The sequence below is a fragment of the Nycticebus coucang genome, chromosome 14, assembly GCF_027406575.1.
Source record: "Nycticebus coucang isolate mNycCou1 chromosome 14, mNycCou1.pri, whole genome shotgun sequence".
Lineage (NCBI taxonomy): Eukaryota > Metazoa > Chordata > Mammalia > Primates > Lorisidae > Nycticebus > Nycticebus coucang.
In genome coordinates, this window is record NC_069793.1 from 54,588,756 (window position 1) to 54,607,793 (window position 19,038).

At 35.6% G+C, this 19,038-nt stretch overlaps 1 protein-coding gene across 5 annotated transcripts in view; it reads left to right on the top strand.

Moving 5' to 3' along the window:
- SBF2 (SET binding factor 2) overlaps nucleotides 1–19,038 on the top strand; it is a 471,093-nt gene that overhangs the window by 248,614 nt on the left and 203,441 nt on the right. For all 5 annotated transcript variants that reach the window (XM_053560079.1, XM_053560081.1, XM_053560083.1 and 2 more), the window contains 4 exons: nucleotides 11,987–12,119; nucleotides 13,703–13,811; nucleotides 15,990–16,103; nucleotides 18,282–18,359. In XM_053560079.1, the coding sequence (XP_053416054.1) occupies nucleotides 11,987–12,119; nucleotides 13,703–13,811; nucleotides 15,990–16,103; nucleotides 18,282–18,359 (434 nt within the window). The remainder of the gene's footprint in view (nucleotides 1–11,986; nucleotides 12,120–13,702; nucleotides 13,812–15,989; nucleotides 16,104–18,281; nucleotides 18,360–19,038) is intronic.

The window sequence follows — 19,038 nt, forward strand, 5'->3', positions numbered from 1 at the left end:
GTTGCCCAATTCTCTGCATTTCTGAACTACCTTTTTACTAATGTTTGCCGTATCAGGCTGGGCACAGTGGTTCATGCCTATAATCCTAGCACTTTGGGAGTCTGTTGGGGGAGGATTCCTTGGAGCCAAGAATTTGAGAGGAGCCTGAACAACATGGCAAGACCCTATCTCTAAAAATAACTGAAGGAGAAAAAAAGATTTGCCATATCTAACATGTTTAGAAATACTGCTGAATTCATAACAAATAGGAAACATTGCCTGTCAATGATAATTATGTAATTTTATATAAAATTTAGTTAATCCATGAAGATAGAGATATTGTCTTTATTTACTGCTATATTTCAGTGCCTGGAGCATAGTAGATGCTCAATAAGTATTGGTTGAATGAATGAGGAATTCCCTTTTTCATGACTAGTTTTATGCCATCACTAGTATTATATTGTTCGTTCCTTGTAGAGTGACTAAAAAGAAGTATAATAAATTATGTAAGACTTTCTGAAATATATCCTGTCTCGAAACATGACCTTTAATTTCCTCAATTTACACATTTGAAAGCTGATACATTGTGTTCTATTTGTGTAACAGCATATCATTATTCAAAGAAGGGGAGGTTTCTGGAGAAAGTTTTTTTTTCTTTCCCAAAACAGGAAACATACACATTGGTTAATGTTTGGTGCAATGAATTTTAGAATTCCAACCTACCAAGAAGATTCAGATCAGGAAGTAATTTTTCAGAATGTTTTACTCCTTGAATAATCAACAGGATGTGTATGTGCCATTGTAGTGAAATCAGTAGTAATTAACACTGGAATGTTTGTTTGTCATATTTTCTCCTGTGCTGTTATTGTGCAGCTTTGAGTGGATAATGAGCTACAGAATATGAGGAAACAATTTCAGGTTATATGGAAAACTGATTTTTGACTTAAGAAATTCAAAAAAATCAAATTTCTTTTTTTTTTTTAGGACACTATTAAAATTTGCTTTAACTACTTCTTTAGAGAAGGGATCACCACACTTCTAGTTAATGAAGAGAAACATTTTTATAGTAGCCTTTGATTTTTAATACTTATTGTGCCATGAATTCATAGGGAATGGGTTCCGGGAGCTCAGGTTCCCCTGTTGGTTCTCACAAAGTAGGCTTCTCTGGGTAGAGCAGGTACCTTTCCCTTTGGCTTCCTTCTTTTTCTGATCATTTTCCTTCCTGCATTTCAGGAAGCCATCTCGCTCTTAAGAGTGTTTAATATACTCCAGCTGTTCTCAACCTGTGGGTCGCAACCAATAGAGCTTTATTAAAGGACCGCGGCATTAGGAAGGTTGAGATACTCAGTACGCCATTAATCCTCTTGGCAAGAATCTTGCCCTTAACTTGTTTATTTACAACAGTGCCAACAGCACACTGGGTAACATTGTAGACTTCCAGTTTTGCCATGGTAACATTTGTGTGGCATGCCTTTTTGAACAGCACCCATTCCCTTGATGTCTGCAACATCACCTTTCTTGTAGATTTGCATATATGTGGCCAAAGGAACAGCTCCATGTTTTCTAAAAGGCCTAGAGAACATATATCAGATGGCCTCTCTTCTTTCCCTTTGTGTTCGTATTTTGGTGAATTACTGGAAGATGATTGTCTCTGGCTGAACGGCAGAAATTGAATTTGTAAATAACTGTGTTATCTGAGAACACAGCAACAAACATTGCTACTTAGAAATAAAAACTGTTATTATCTTAAAATATTTGAGATTATTAATTATGTAAAACTTAAAGCATGTGACATTTATGAATACAAAACAGAAGTAATACCTCAATTAGGCCTTGATAAATTGTTCAGTATTATACTATTAATTTTCTGAAAAATGAAAGAAAAACCCTTTAATCACTAGAATGTTGACCCTACCTCAATTCTAAATTAAGAGACTTGTATCCTTTTTTTGTAAGTAAACATGTATCCTTTCGTAAGTAAAAACATAAACTGATGTTTTTACTGATCTGGAGAGTCTCGTAAAAAAACTACAAGCCTTCCTTCTTCACACTTTATCTGTTACTAAATGATGCTAACAATGAATTTTGTTTTCTAATGAACTACTAATGAATGGGTTCTTGTTTTGTGGGGTGGGGCAGAGTGATACTATTAGCTCAGGGAGGCAGTGACACTTCTATGAGTATGCCTCTTGTATAGTTTTGAGTTCTGGAAGCATATTTACGTCTTATATATAATGGGAACCAAAATGAGATCAATTAGGATGGGAAGAAAAGAACAAGAATGTCTAAAACTAAAAGCACGTGGAAACCAACTGCATTGTCATTCAAATAAATAACAACCACCAAAGAGGAAAAACTAATCAAAGTAACTTAGCTAGGCAGTATTTGATTATATAACCTCAGCTTGGGACAGATTTAGGTAGAGAAGTGCAAATAAATAGTGAACTCCACTATAGTTGGTTTGGTTTTTTGAGTTGGAATGGATGAAACAATTCTAAAGATATTTTGTGTATAATATAGGATTTGGCAAATGAATAAATATGATGTTATTAGGATTCAGTGTTCTCAATGGAAGAAGGGACGTACAAACGTGAATTGAAATAGTAGGGTATGATGTCAGGTGGGGACAAATTCAGATTTCTTAATATATATGTCTATGTGCATGTATTAATATATACATTCATAAATGTATGCGTACATGCATGTATTTCCTAGCTCTGTCTAAAGGGAAAAATGGCCTAGAAGCAAAGACACCCTGGTATACCTAGATACTTGGATGTAGTAGCTAACATTTTTCCCTCCCACCTTGGTCTTTAATGTAATTTTTCACCAAAAGGAATCAGGGCTCTTAGGAGAAATGGTTTATTTAGGGCTAGCCAGAGTAGGTACAGTATGAGCCTGGGGAAAAAGAAAAAAGTTCATTCTCAAGGACACGAGAACTAGGTGGGTTTTTTTGGGGGGTGGGGGTTGTTTGTTTGTTTGAGACAGAGTTTCACTTTGTCACCCTTGATAGAGTGCCCTGGCATCACAGCTCACTGCAACCTCAAACTCTTGGGCTTAAGCGATTCTCTTGCCTCAGCCTCCCTAGTAACTGGGACTAAAGCTGCCAGCCACAACGCCTGGCAATTTTTAAAGATGGGGTCTCAACTCTTGCTCAGGCTGGTCTCGAACTGCTGAGCTCAGGCAATCCACCGCATCCAGCCTGGGAACTATGTTAAAGAGGCTCCCACTGTATAAATCAGGTTTAATACCAAAGTAATTAAGAGCAGTAATTAATTGCAATCAGTGTAACCTGGCTTATTGTACCCTCAATGAATCCCCAACAATAAAAAAAAAAAAAAAGGAATCCACACTGATAATGAATAAGTAAGTAAATGGGAGAGAAGGGAGTTACCTACTTACTGCGGAATGCTGTGTGCTGACGGGTGAATGTGGAGGAAGTGCTGGATTTAGAAAATCATTCTAGGATCATCATAGTAGAGACCTGTACAGGCAGGAATCCTCAACAGGTGCTAATTCTAGGCAGACGTTTTGGGGAGGAACAGTATGTTTACATGGCTTTTAAATGTTCTGTTCACATTGCTTTTTAGTTGTAAGGAGAAATATTAAATATACACCAGAGAAATTGCACAAGATTTGGGAGAACAAAATATCACCAGGGACAGTACTTCTGCTCATGGAAGCTTGAAGAATTTAGCAAATCCTTTCCCCCAAAGAACCAGTATAAAATTAGCCAAAATTGTTGAATAAAACTATTGCAGAACTCTGGAAATTGTTCAAAAGCCATCAACAAACTTAGAAGCATTTATTCATGCTAGAACTTTGGGTCAGAACAGGAGTATGCAGCAAGCATTCATGTATGGTGATTGTTCCCATCTCCCTCACTTCCCAGCTCTGTCAATGAGAATAGTAGTTTTAGCAAAGCAGAACTGGCTACAAAACCAACCGCTTTGCTCCAAATGAGGTAGGATTTATTTGAGTATGGGGGCTAAAACCCACGACATCATTGTCATTAGAAGTATTGAATCCAGGCCTGTGTGGTGGCTCACACCGGTAATCCTAGCACTTTGGGAGGCTAAGGCAGACAGATTGCTTGAGTTAGGAGTTTGAGTACAGCCTGAGCAAGAGCGAGACCTGTCTCTAAAAAATAGTTTGGCATCATGGCATGCATCTGTAGTCCCAGCTACTTGGGAGGCTGAGGCAAGAGGATTGCATGAGCCCAAGAGTTGAAGGTTGCTGTGGGCTGTGACTCCATAGCACTCTACCCAGGGCAATAGAGTGAGACTCTGTCTCAAAAATAAATGAATAAATAAATAAATAAGTGTTGACCTCAGTAGGAGATAAAAGGAGAAAAACTTCAAATCTGTTTTTCTGAATTAAAATTATACTTGGGGCTCATGGCAAATCAGCCAGAAATTAAACAGGGAAGTCCTGGAAAGGAGAGAGTCACAGAAGGGCTAGACAAGGTCCCAACCATCCTTGACTGCCTGGGGAACTATGCACATGTTTAGGAAGACACAAGAGAACTCATCTGGATGTGAAAGCAGACTTGAAATCTGGCTAAACAGTGAGCGTGCTTCAATCCATACAAAGACTGGTGAGCAGTGCATGGAAGCTTTACTGTCAAGGTACCTCTGAGACATTGGTGTCCTGCTTTTGGTCTTCCAAGCTTCCAGAAATGTAAGACATACATTTATTTTCCTTATCAGTCACCAATCTGTGATACAGTTATAGCAACCCAAAAAGACTAAGACATTGAAGGTGCTAAAACCATTCAGTGGGGGAAGAAGAGTCTCTTTAACAAATGGTGGTGGAAAAATTGGATATAACATGTAAAAGAATGAGATTGGTCCTTTATCTTATACTATACACATAAATTAACTCAAAATGAATTAACAATCTAAATGTAAGATTTAAAACCATAAAATTCTTAGAGGAAAACATAGGGGTAAATCTTAATTGGATTTGCATTTGATTCTAGATATAACACCAAAATTATGAATAACAAAAGGAAGACAGAATAAATTACACCTCATCAAAATTTAAAAATTTTGTACATCAAAGGATATTATCAAGAAAGTAAAAAAATCCAACCTGAGCAACATACCAAGACCCTGTCTCTACAAAAAATAAAAATGATAATAAAATTAGCTGGGCATGGTAGTGTGCACCTGGAGCCTCTGCTGCTTGGGAGTCTTAAGGCAGAAGGATCACTTGCACTCAGGAGGTTGAGGTTTCATAGAGCTATGATGATGCTCCTACCCTCTAGCCTGGGCAATAGAATGAGGCCCTGTCTCAAAGAAGAAAAAAGAAAGAATGTGAAAAGACAAACTGTAGAATGGGAGAAAATATTTGTAAATCATATCTGATAAGGACCTAGAATACAGAATATATAAAGAATTCTTACAACACAACAATAGAAATACAAGCAACCCAATTAAAAATTTTAAGAAAAGGCTTGAATAGATGTTTACCCAAGAGGATATATAAGTGGCCAACAATCACATAGAAGATCATTAGTCATTAAGGAACTGCAAATCAAAACCAGCATCAAGTACCACTTCATACCCTCTGGGATTGGTATAATTTTTTAAAAAAGGAAAACAGGTAATGTCAAGGATATGGAAGAAATTGGAAGCCTCATATACTGCTGATGGGGATGTTAAATGGTTAAGCTGTTGTGTGAAATAGTTCTTTGAGGGTGGTGCCTGTGGCTCAGTGAGTAGGGCGCCGGCCCCATATACCTAGGGTAGTGGGTTCAAACCCAGCCCCGGCTGAACTGCAACCAAAAAATAGCTGGGCGTTGTGGTGGGTGTCTGTAGTCTCAGCTGCTCGGGAGGCTGAGGCAGGAGAATCGCGGAAGCCCAAGAGCTAGAGGTTGCTGTGAGTCCTGTGACATCATGGCACTCTACCAAAGGCGGTAAAGTGAGACTCTGTCTCTACAAAAAAAAAAAAAAAAGAAAGAAAGAAATAGTTCCTCGAAAGATAGCATAATTCAGGTGATGTGCACACTAATAGCCCTGCACTATAAGTGCTATCTTTGTAACAAAAACCTCTATCTAGTTCCAAAACATTTGTATCCCTTTAATTTTTTAAAATAAAAAAAAAAGGTAGGCATAGAATTACTATGTAATCTTGCAATTCTACTCCTGCGTGCGTATCTAAGAATTGAAAATAGGTATTTACCTGAGTACATGGACATTCATAGAAGGACTATTCACAGTAGCCAAAAGATGGAAGCAGGCCAAGTTTCCGTCATGAGATGAATGGAGAAACAAAATGTGGTATATAGGTACACTGGAATGCTGTTCAGCTGTAAAAAGGAATGACAAACTAGTTAACACTTTGCTAGGGATGAACTTTAAAACAAGTTATGCTAAGTGAAAGAAGCCAGATACAAAAGGTCACATATTGTATGATTCCATTTAAATGAAATTTCCAGAATAGATAAATCTATGAGAATACAGATGGGTGATTATTAGCAGCAATATGTGTGGGGAATGGATAGAAACTGCTTAGATCTGGAGTTCTAGATTTGCAGTTCTGGAATGATGAAAATGTTTTGGAACTAGATAGAGGTGGTGGTTGTACAACATCGCAAATCTACTAAGTGCCACTGAACTGATTGTTCGTTTTAAAGTAGTTAATTTTATGTTATATGAATTTCACTTCAAAAAAATTTTTTAAAAGAAAAGTCATGGAAATGCTTTATGTTGACTGATAGTAAAGAAACATGAAACCTAGAATGAATTGTGATCGGAAAAAAGCTCTTGAAAAATGTTACAGGGTCTACTGACAAAATTGGAATATAGGTGGAATATTAGATTGGAAATATTATATGGATTCTGAATTTGCTAAAGGTGATAACTTCATTGTGGTTATGTAAGAGAATATTTAAATCTTAAGAAAGCACACTGAATTATTTAGCCAAAAACGTTATGATATGTGCAAACTACACTTAGCTCATGAAGAAAATACCATGTGTATTTGTGGAGGGAGAGCGCACTCATACAAGTGCTCTATTCTATGAATACACATGTTAAAGCAAATGGAGGAAAATTTCAACAATAGATAAATCATGGTAAAGGCTACATGAGTGTTCTTATACTATTCTTATTTTTGTTACTTTTCTCTAAGTTTTAAATTATTTCCAGAGAAATGTTAAAAAAAATTATTTACTTGTGGATCCACCTCAGTAAATACGTAATAGCATCATAAATATAGATGAAATATCTTGCCTGTGCCTAATCTTCCCAGGGATGAACACTATCCTGAATTTTGCATTTATTAGTACCAGGTATATCTTTATGCTTTACATATTTATATATATTTTAGCAATATATAGTAAGCATTTTGCATACTTTTAAATGTTACAAAATGCTGTCATTCTGTATAACTGCTACATATCTGACTGCACTCACTCAGTATTATATTTGTGATGGTTATTCGTGGTAATATATGTAATATTAGCTCATTCATTTTCATTGCTGTAAAAGTGACCCAAAAGTCTTCATGGGTTTTTTAAATTTATATTAAATCCACAAGTATAAATGCTACAAACTTACAAAAAAAATCCATACCACTTGAAAATTGTATTTAAATTTCTTTAATGATTAGTTTCATGAATTTTGAAAAATACATTTTTAATTTTTTTCAATCAACATTTGCCATCTTCAATCAGAGTAAGTATAATAATAATTTCATAATTGGATTTTAGCACAGTTCATTCATTCTCACATTTAGGATGTGTCTACCTTTTTTCTTTATTTCAAATATTGCTACAATGTACTGCTTTGTACTTCTGTTCTTGGGGGTATGAGAGAGTTTCTGTGGAAAGTAAATGAGGATGGAATTGCTAGAATTTTTTTAATAACTGGGTTTGCGCATCTTTATTTATATTATTCATAACAGTAAGTGTGGTAGTTCCTTTTTCTTCCCATCCTCATAAGATGGCTTAAATTGGGCTATTATGATAGATTTGAAATCATATGTCACTGAAATACTAAGTTGTACATTTCTGATTACTAGAGGTATTTGAGCTTATTTTCAATGTATTGCCAACTTTTTGGATTTCCTCTTCTATACATTGTGAATTCATATTCTTATGTGGCTTTTTTCTTATTGATTTTAGTAGAGTTTTTTAAAAAAACATATTTTAGATACTTAGCCTTCCATTTATATACTTTGCAGGTAATTTCTCAATCTGAGACTTGGCTTTACTTTTTTAATGTTATCTTTTAACATATTTTTAATTTAAAATCATCGAATTTATTGATGTTTTGTTTGTGATTTGTGTAGTTTATTCATTCCCTAAATGAATTAATAAAGATACTTCTTGACTTTTTTTTTTTTTTTTGTAGAGACAGTCTCACTTTATCGCCCTCGGTAAGAGTGCCATGGCATCACACAGTTCATAACAACCTCCAATTCCTGGGCTTAGGCAATTCTCTTGCCTCAGCCTCCTAAGTAGCTGGGACTATAGGTGCCTGGCATAACGCCCAGCTATTTTTTTGTTGCAGTTCAGCTGGGGCCGGATTTGAACCCGCCACCCTCGGTATATGGAGCCGGTGCCCTACTCACTGAGCCACAGGAGCCGCCCTTCTTGACTTTTTAAAATTAGTATTACTTTAAAGCCGGACACAGTGTCTCATGCCTGTAATCCTAGCACTCTGGGAGGCCAAGGTGGGTGGATTGCCTGAGCTCACGATTTTAAGACCATCCTGAGCAAGAGCGAGACCCCAACCCTAAAATAGCTGGGCGTTGTGGTGGGTACCTATAGTCCCAGCCATTCGGAAGGCTGAGGCAAGAGAATCAAGATTTGAGATTGCTGTGAGCTATGATACCATGGCACTCTACTGGGGGCAACAAAGTGAGACTGTCTTCAAAAAAAAAAAAATTAGTATTACTTTAAATTGACAGTTCATAATTGTATGCATACATAGGGAACAATGTAATGTGTGATATAGGTATATAATGTGGAATTGTTAAAGCTAATTAACATGTTCATCATTTTACTTACCATTTCTTTGTGATGAGATCTTTAAAATTTACTCCCTTGCTGTTTCAAGTATACATTATTATTGGCTGTAGTCACCTTGCTATGCTATTGATCTCAAAAACTCATTCTTCCTGTTTAACTCAGACTTTATACCCTTTGATCAACAACCCCTAGCCCTCTTCCCTCTCTCTACCCCAACCATAAAAAAGAAGGAAAGCTTGTGATTTGTGATGACATGGATGAATCCAGAGAACACTTTGCTAAGTGAAATAAGCCAGGGACAGAAAAACAAATACTGCATGATCTCGCTTATATGTGATATCTGACACCTTTTATTCAAAGTTTTAGCGTCTTTTGATAGTGATTCACATCATTATTTGGAGAGCTTGTTGGTTCAGTGAAACATTCTTAAATGTGGACTATAAACCAGGCATTCTGCTAGGCAGGAGGGATACAGTAGTGTCCTAAGCCCAGTAGAGTCTTTGAGGAATCACATTTTAATGAAGGGGACATCGGGCAGAGAAAACATGAACAAAAGAAGCAGAAATATCAAAGTGAAAACAGTGTTTGAGAGAAAGGTTCAGTATTGATCACGTATAACAGGAGGTGGCACTAGGATTGGAAAGATGGCGCTCAACATTTTTAGAAATAGAACCCTAAATTCAAAGGATATTAATGGTAACAACTATAACAATTACAATAATAATCAGCTAATATGTATTGATTATTTACCATGGTACTGTGTTGAAAACTCCATATGTTACCTCATTTCTTCTTCATATCAACCCTAAAAATAGATTTTTAAAAAATTTTAGCAACTAAGACAGGGAGATTAATATATAAAACAAGTTGAAGCAGAGCTTCTCTTACTGATTTGCTTAAGTGAAATAAAATACATTTGGAAAACAACACCCAAAAGAATAGGAAGGTATCAAAGGCTTGAACAACAAAAGTGACATAATCAGATATTTATTTATGTTCATCATTATAAAAACTGTCTGGAAGACAGATTGGAAGGGAAAGAGGACTGGATTAGGAAACTAGTTAGGAAACTATTACATTAGCCTGAATAAGAGAAGATTAAAAATCTGAACTAAAGTTTCTGATGTATCACATGGAATAAGTTAGAGATGATAAAAAGGAATAGCAAATAAAAATGTACCAAGAGGAAATTTGCATATGTCACATGAAGGAGTAGCTGTGGCAAAGGGAGATATGGGAAGTATTTTTTCCTTGAGCAAACAAATGAGAACTCTTGATTTAGTAGGTCTATGTGATTATGGTTGAAGTGATACAAAAAAGATGGCTTGGCTTAGTAATAAAAAGAAGAAATTAAGAAATGCTGTATTTATTAACTTCAGTTTGATAAGATACTGTTTGTCGCATTTTCTAGAGTTGCCACTAAAAAAAATGGAAACAGACCTTATAAATTCTACATTGGCAGAGGGGATAAAAGAAGAGGCAGGAGAAATCAAAAAGAGAAAGAGGAGGTAGAATAAATAAGTAAAAAGCATAAATAAGATGCCATATCTATCTATATAATAGTGTATATCTCAATAATTACAAGCCAATTAAATGATACAAAATTTTAATACATTTATACTGAATTAAAAATAATTTCAGTTACAGACAGTCCCTAATTTATGACTTTCCAACTTACAGTTTTCTAACTTTACAGTGGGTTAATTGGGATGTAACCTCATCTTAAGACAAGGAGCATCTGTATATACTATTTGTTATAAAGAACTGTGGAAGTTAAAAAATGGAAAGAGATCTAATAGGCAGAGTTCAACGACAGCAAAGATGGTGCAGTGTCAGTAACATTAGATGAATAGACTCTGCAGGGGATGGGGAGGGGATTAATAGAATAATACCGTTGTCTGAAGGAGGAACAGACCTACCAGATAAAAGTTGAAAAGAAGTTGAAGCTTTCAAGAGACACGAATAGAACCTTCTCTAAAGAAGACAGACGAATGGCTAACAAACGTATGAAAAAATGTTCATTATCCCTATATATTAGAGAAATGCAAATCAAAACCACCCTGAGATACCATCTAAACCCAGTGAGAATGGCCCACATCACAAAATCTCAAAACTGCAGATGCTGGCGTGGATGTGGAGAGAAGGGAACACTTTTACACTGCTGGTGGGACTGCAAACTAGTACAACCTTTCTGGAAGGAAGTATGGAGAAACCTCAAAGCACTCAAGCTAGACCTCCCATTTGATCCTGCAATCCCATTACTGGGCATCTACCCAGAAGGAAAAAATTCCTTTTATCATAAGGACACTTGTACTAGACTGTTTATTGCAGCTCAATTTACAATCGCCAAAATGTGGAAACAGCCTAAATGCCCACCAACTCAGGAATGGATTAACAAGCTGTGGTATATGTATACCATGGAATATATATTAAAAAAAAATGGAGACTTTACATCCTTCGTATTAACCTGGATGGAAATGGAAGACATTATTCTTAGTAAAGCATCACAAGAATGGAGAAGCATGAATCCTATGTACTCAATTTTGATATGAGGACAATTAATGACAATTAAGATCATGGGAGGGGGGAGGAAAAGCAGAGAGAGGGAAGGAGGGAGAGGGGTAGGGCCTTGGTGCATGCCACACCCTCTGGGGGCAAGACATGATTGCAAGAGGGACTTTACCTAACAAATGCAACCAGTGTAACCTGGCTTATTGTACCCTCAATGAATCCCCAACAATAAAAAAAAAAGAAAAAGAAAAGAAGTTGAAGAAGGTAATAGTGTATTTCCAAACAAGTAGTATGTTCAATGAGTGTTAAACTGATTTGAAGAATAAAGGCAAAATTGGAAGTTTGGGAAAACAGATACCCATAGGTTATAGGAATTTGCAGTTTAATCAAATACTTTCTTTCAGACATTCCAAAAATATTGCCTTTTTCTTTCCATTGATAATACTGAGTCTACGATTGTTGGCAACACATATAAATTTAAATGCATCTGATAAGCCTCTGCTTTTGTGTTTTCAGGAATTCAAAACGTCCTTAGCCTCTTTTGTGCAGTACTGACAGAAAATAAGGTTCTCTTCCATTCTGCGAGTTTCCAGAGACTGAGTGATGCTTGTAGAGCCCTGGAATCTTTAATGTTTCCACTTAAATATAGGTGAGGTTCTTGCTTGGTAATTTGATTTATTTCCAATTGTGCATTACTTATTTAAGTCATAATGTTGTGATGCAATGGTATTGAACTATAGAGGCACGTTTCACAAAGTTATGCTGGTATGAGTCATGATTGATTCTGATAAAATCTAGCCTAGAATTTGTCTAACTGCCCATTACTAAATGTTGATTAATTTGATGAAAAAATATTTAATTTTATTAGTGTTGTCAGCAACACTTAATTCTCTTTGAATACAGTTGATGATAAAAGTCTTTAGTCGAGTGCTGTTTCTGATATTAAAAGGATTATTATTAATTTTTAGGTGTTATAATGGTATTGTGGCTTTACTAATGAAAAGAGCTCTTACTTTCTTAGACACCCACTAAAATATTTATGTGTAAATGATATGATGTCTGGGTTCTTTTGAAAATAATAGAGAAGAGAACAAAAGTGGGTGGAAATATATGTGGCCAGGAATTGGTAATTGTCAAGATGGGATTGAATACATGGAATTCGTTATAAGTCTACTTCCTCTCATTTTTTCAGGGAGTGTGTTAAAATATTTCTCCTAATAAAAAGTTAAAAACAAAACAAAAAGTCTAAGCAGTGATGTCTAATAGTGCTAAAAGTACAATGTTTTACCTCTAATATCTATAACCAATTTGATAATCGTAATATCTTAGGAACTAGATAAAATTTAGACTTTCTCTAAAATTTCTTTAGAAAATATCACGGCACTCTACCAAGGGCCATAAAGTGAGACTCTGTCTCTACAAAAAAAAAAAGAAAATGTTTCATGTGCTTTTTTTTAACCCTTTAGATAATAGAGTATTCTTGGCTATATTTTATTTTTGCTATTTTTATTGAATACAGAAATAAAGTATAGAAAATGGAATTCAAATGATTGTTGTAACAGGGGTATCCAGCCTCTTTTTTTTTTTTCTTGACCACATATTGGAAGAGTAAGAGCTGTCTTGAGCCACACATTAAATATATAAACACTAAAGAAAGCTGATTAGCAAAAATACATCTGTGCATACTTTTCATGATACCTGATACCACAGATAAGCAAAAAAAAGTCATCACAAAATCAGCATGTGATCCCACAGGCTGCAGATTGGACAGCCCTGTAATCTATATAGACAAATCATTGGCTAGTCTTAGGACGGGGAGACCTATCACAGAGTCAGGGTTACTGATTAATGTCAGGTTTCTATGTAAGGAAAAATGCTTTCAAATGATACTAAAAGACCGAAAGCAGCGGTTCTCAACCTGTGGGTTGCAACCCACAGGAACTGTATTAAAGGGCCATGGCCTTATGAAGGTTGAGAACCACTGGCCTAAAGAAGCCACTTGCCTTGGAGAAATAAAGGATAAAGAAGACCTGGGTTCTATTTCCTTCTTGTCTTGTTACATCTTTCACATGATTTTTAAATGACTTTTTCCAAAATTCTAATACAAACAATCTTGAATGTATTGATAATTTCTAAACATAGTTAATATAAAGTTCATACAACATAAAAAACAAAATATGCTTATATTATGGTAAAACAAATATATCTGACACATATTTTTATTATTTCCAGTTATCCTTATATTCCCATTCTCCCAGCTCAGTTACTAGAAGTTCTAAGTTCACCAACCCCCTTCATTATTGGAGTACACTCTGTCTTTAAAACTGATGTCCATGAACTTGTAAGTATTTATCTTTAAAAATTCTAGTTATTGAGTGTAGAAGCCTAAATAACATTTCAATTAATTACTGTATTCAAATATGTTGCATTTCAATAGAAAAGACTGAATGGAACGAAAAAATATTGAAAAGTCTAGTGTATTAATGTCGCCATAATAGCAAGTATGGGAAATTTTTAAAAGTTCATCAATATTTTAAAACACCCCTCTTTGGGCTTATTAAGTATATCCTTCTGTATTCCTCATCTTACATATGAGAAAGGAAAATGATCTATTAATTAATATTCTATTTATACTTTTGTTATTAGTGCTGATTTATTCGTATTTTGAAGTGAAACCTGTCAATTCTAAATGGCTGATAATTAACAAAGCACTCGTTTGTAAAAGAGTGAAAGATTTTAGTTATGTACAAGTTTGGTATGTCCCCTTTCCCCCACGTATTTGTATTCCTAACACCACATGACTAGAAATACCAAAGAAGGAAAAGTAATACTCTATGTCCAAGCCAGTTCTGGGATAATGCATTTAGTTCTGTATATCACACTTTGTGAGGGACTATAACAAAGCAAAGTACTTCAGGAAGGACATCTAGGATTATCAAGAGTTTATAAACTGTATTCTTTAAAGCCCTAAGGACATTTTCTCAGATAATAATCTAATACTGTTTGATAGCTAATTAATGTTTAACTTACTGTTATAGAATAAGGGTGAAGATTTGCTTTTTGAAACTGTAGAAGGCTAAAATAGAATCAGTGGATATAGTGGATATAGAAACAGACTTCTACCCGATATTAGTGTTTGCAACTATTAGAGCTGCACAGTGATGCAATGGGTTTCCTTATGTAAGATAAGGCATATATACTCTTAAGCACAGTAAGTAGAATGTAAGGAATGCATCATGTGATACTTTTCAGTAACTTCTGAGAAAAATTATTTACTGAAACGTTAGCTTATATGACATGTGCGATCCACAGATACTTAAGACTGTCTAATTCTACTTCTGTTTTAGTTTTGAATGCCAACAAAGAAGTAAACTTTGGTGGTATTTACCCAAATCACAGTTGTAACCAAATCAAAAGTGTCATTTAAACTAACCAAAGATTATTAAACATTATAATTATAAACAGGACCTCCATTCATATATTCATCATTCTTTCTGACTTTATATGTTGATATCTAGTTCTTATTTAACTTAGATAGCACCATATAAAAATATGTATAAATCAAACATATTCAGTGAAACCTAGGTAGTACTAATTAAAAGCATATCCATCTGGTTTGTAGATAATTTTATTACCACTACACACAAACAGACATTAGAGGTTAAGACAAACCAAGCGTTGCCAAATTTAGATTTTTTTTTAATTTTAATGAATAAATTAGAATGAATTATAATTATATTATCAATGTAACATCTTTACTAATTTAGGTAGTTTCTCTTACATTTTCATATAAATTATTTTTGAATAAACTTGTAAAATGCTAAAGATCAATTTTTTTCTTAAGCACTTAAATAGTGCTCCTTTGATGTACACTAATTGCTTTGCTTGTTAATTCTTGTAATAAATGCTCATTTATTTAGGATATGACTAAACTATTACAATAGAACACCTGAAATGCAGTGGCTCTGTGCTTGCCTCAGCAGCCCAGGTAGTAAAACTGGTACAAAAGGCACTGGCCCAACCAAATGGAGTTGTATTAACACTCATGCCGCAGTCCAGAGACATGTTGCATTTTGCAGACACGGCTGCTCTGTGAAGGCGTTTGGGGTTCCAGGCTTCCTTCCTCTGTGTTTCTCCAACAAAATCCCCTCAGGCCTCGTCATCAATATGAATGCTCAAGACTGGGTTGCTGCCAGTTTATAGTGTCAGCCTATGAAAAAGAAGACAAAGAGAAAGCCTAAAAGAGCTTTCCAGTACTCTCCATATTGAGGCTGTGGAAGACACACATCATTTCTCATGTTCTCTTGGTAGAAATTTAGTCACAAGCCACGCCTAATTTCAAAGGAAGCGGGGAAATATACAGTAGCTGGAAAGCCATGAAGCCAGAATTCTGTTACTATAGATATCTGAGAGCCTAATCCACACCTAATTCTTCTCATTTTGAATTAGTCAAGGCCAGATTAGTTTGCTTAACACAATGCATTTTATTAATTATAGATCAATTTTTTATGTCTTTCAGTTAGATGTAATCATAGCCGATTTGGATGGAGGCACTATTAAAATTCCTGAATGTATTCATCTCTCTTCCCTCCCAGAGCCACTTCTACGTCAGACTCAATCAGCTCTTTCTTTGGTATGACATGTGTTTTTAATAGTAATTTTCTCTTGATTTTTAACTCTTGAAACTAAGACAGTTATAATTAGAAATCTTTGTCAATGTCACTACTTTAAACCGTTGTATGTTTGAAACTTTAATATATTTTCATATAGTATTTAGAATAGAATTCTTCATTTACTAGGTAGTTATGTAAAGAATATGCTTTGAATCCTGGCAGGGTGCATTGGCTCACACCTGTACTCCTAGCACTTTGGAGGCCGAGGCAGGAGAATTCCTTGAAAGCAGGAGTTTGAGACCAACCTGAGTGAGAATGAGACCCCGTCTCTATAAAAAGTAGAAATTAGCTGGATGTAGTGGGTGTAGTAGCTGGGACTACTCAGGAGGCTGTGGCAAGAGGATCACTTGAGCCCAGGAGTTGGAGTTTGCAGTAAGCTGTGATGACCCACTGAACTCTCTGTCCTGGCCAACAAAGTAAAGGCCTGTCTTTAATAAAGAAATATAAATAAAGATATATATATATTTATACACATATATACGTATATATATATGTTTTAAGGCCAACAAAGTAAAGGCCTATCTTAAAATATATATATATACACACACACACACACACACACACACACACACACACATATATAGTTTTGTTTTTTTCCAAAGTATGTATGTGTATATATATATTCAAAGTACATATGTATATATGTGTACATATACATACACTTGTTTGATATAGGACTTGTTCTATATCCATTCTAAGTCCTATATCCATTCTTTCATGCAGCTTGCTCATTCATTCATGTACTTATTTATTTAGAGAGAGAGTCTTGCTCTGTCACCCAGCCTGCAGTATAGTGGCACCTTCACAGCTCACCACAGCCTCGAACTCCTGGGCTTAAGTGGTCCTCCTGCCACTGCCTCTCTAATAGCTGGGATTACAGGTGTGTACCACCATGCCTGGCTAATTTCTTTTTTCATCTGTTTATTTATTTATTTATTTATTTATTTATTTTTATTGTTTGGGGATTCATTGAGGGTATAATAAGCCAGATTACACTGATTGCATTTGTTAGGTAAAGTCCCTCTTGCAATCATGTCTTGCCCCCAGAAGGTGTGGCACGCACCAAGGCCCCACCCCTTTCCTTCCTTCCCTCTCTCTGCTTTTCCTTCCCCCGCCATGACCTTAATTGTCATTAATTGCCCTCATATCAAAATTGAGTACATAGGATTCATGCTTCTCCATTCTTGTGATGCTTTACTAAGAATAATGTCTTCCACTTCCATCCAGGTTAATACGAAGGATGTAAAGTCTCCATTTTTTTTAATAGCTGAATAGTATTCCATGGTATACATATACCACAGCTTCATGCAGTAAAACTTTTAAAAATCTTGTAGCCTGGGTTTTTCTTATGGAAAGAAATTTAACTTTTTTTTTTAGTTATTTTACCTTAGTTGAATTTTTTAAACATATCGTTTTATTTTACTGATAGCCTTTCAGATGTTCATTTATCCATCATCAGAAAATTGAACTTAAGAAATTCTGTATTCTTTTTTAAGACATTACTAGGCCTTCATATTCTTTTTTAATAATATTTTGGTGTGTGCTATTGAAAATTGTTTTTTCGCCCTTTACTAGAAACTCAAATGTCTAGGTTTGCCGGGCAGAATTTTATTCTCAGAAAACTTTTACATTTGTATTAGTCCTTATACATATTGTTATAGTGGTATTTATGAAATGGGAACTTTTACAGAAGACTGCCTTTTTCTAACATAATTTATAATCTAAAATATAAGGTGTGATAGAGTAGAAAAAACAGAAGAAACCTTAAATTGCTCTGCCCAAAACCATTCTATTCCCAGAAGTACTATTGTATAGTTTAGGGTATATTATTTATTTAGAACTTTTCATACTTATTTTTATATGTATATCAGTATATATGCATGGATTTAGAGTTTATTTTATTTTCAAATAAATGAGACCATACTATGTATATTTTTCTACAACATGTTTTTTCACTAAATATTTTGTCATGGAGACAGTAGGCCACAAAAGTACTCACAGAGCTACCTCAGCTAACTAAACTATATTTCATGGCGGGCATATCATAATTGACATTTTAATACTTTTCATTTTAATGCCCCAAGAATAGACTTTATTGATATTAAGATCTTTTTCCTAACAAAACTTATTTGCTTTAGATTTTACACCCAGATTTGGAAGTGGCAGATCATGCTTTTCCTCCTCCACGAACAGCTTTATCCCACTCAAAAATGCTGGTAAGAAGTTTAATATTTAAATTTCATGGCTTAAGGAGAGCTGTACTTTTATTTATAGGATTACTAACGAAATTGAATGAATTTAGAGTTAGGTGGACAGCATAATATAAAAGTGGAAATTAGGAGAGTTGCCATTGACTTTTTTTGTGTGTCCGACTCAAGGAGGGGGCTCAGTGCACAACTCAGAAAGAGAGTAAGGCTAAAATTCCTGCCCTGAGGAAACAGGAGTACTGTATTTTTCCACATATAATGTACATTTTTTTTGGCCCAAATTTTTGAAGGAAAAAATAGGGATGCAGATTATATATGCATAGTACAGTTGGGAAGTAGGGGAAGGCCAGTGGGCCTCCGGCTACAGCACCTTTCTGCCTGGGTCCACCAGGGCATGGGCTTCTGGTTTGGGAACATTAGAATCCATCGGAATGGGCAGCCTGTGCCCAGCACCATTATCAGGGGAGGGGCAGTAGCAGGCAGGGCTGGTGAGGCCCCAGGCCCAACCTCATAGAGGGAACCATGAGCCTTGTGCAGGCCCTAGGGACCTGCCTAGCTGTCCATGGACTGGTGACCTCAGAGCCACCCTCCTTGCTGGCCACAGGTGCTGCTGTTGGCAGACCCCATTGTGGTGGGGAGGGCATCACAGAGCAGGCAGCTCCAGGAGGGTGGTGCAATGTGCATGATT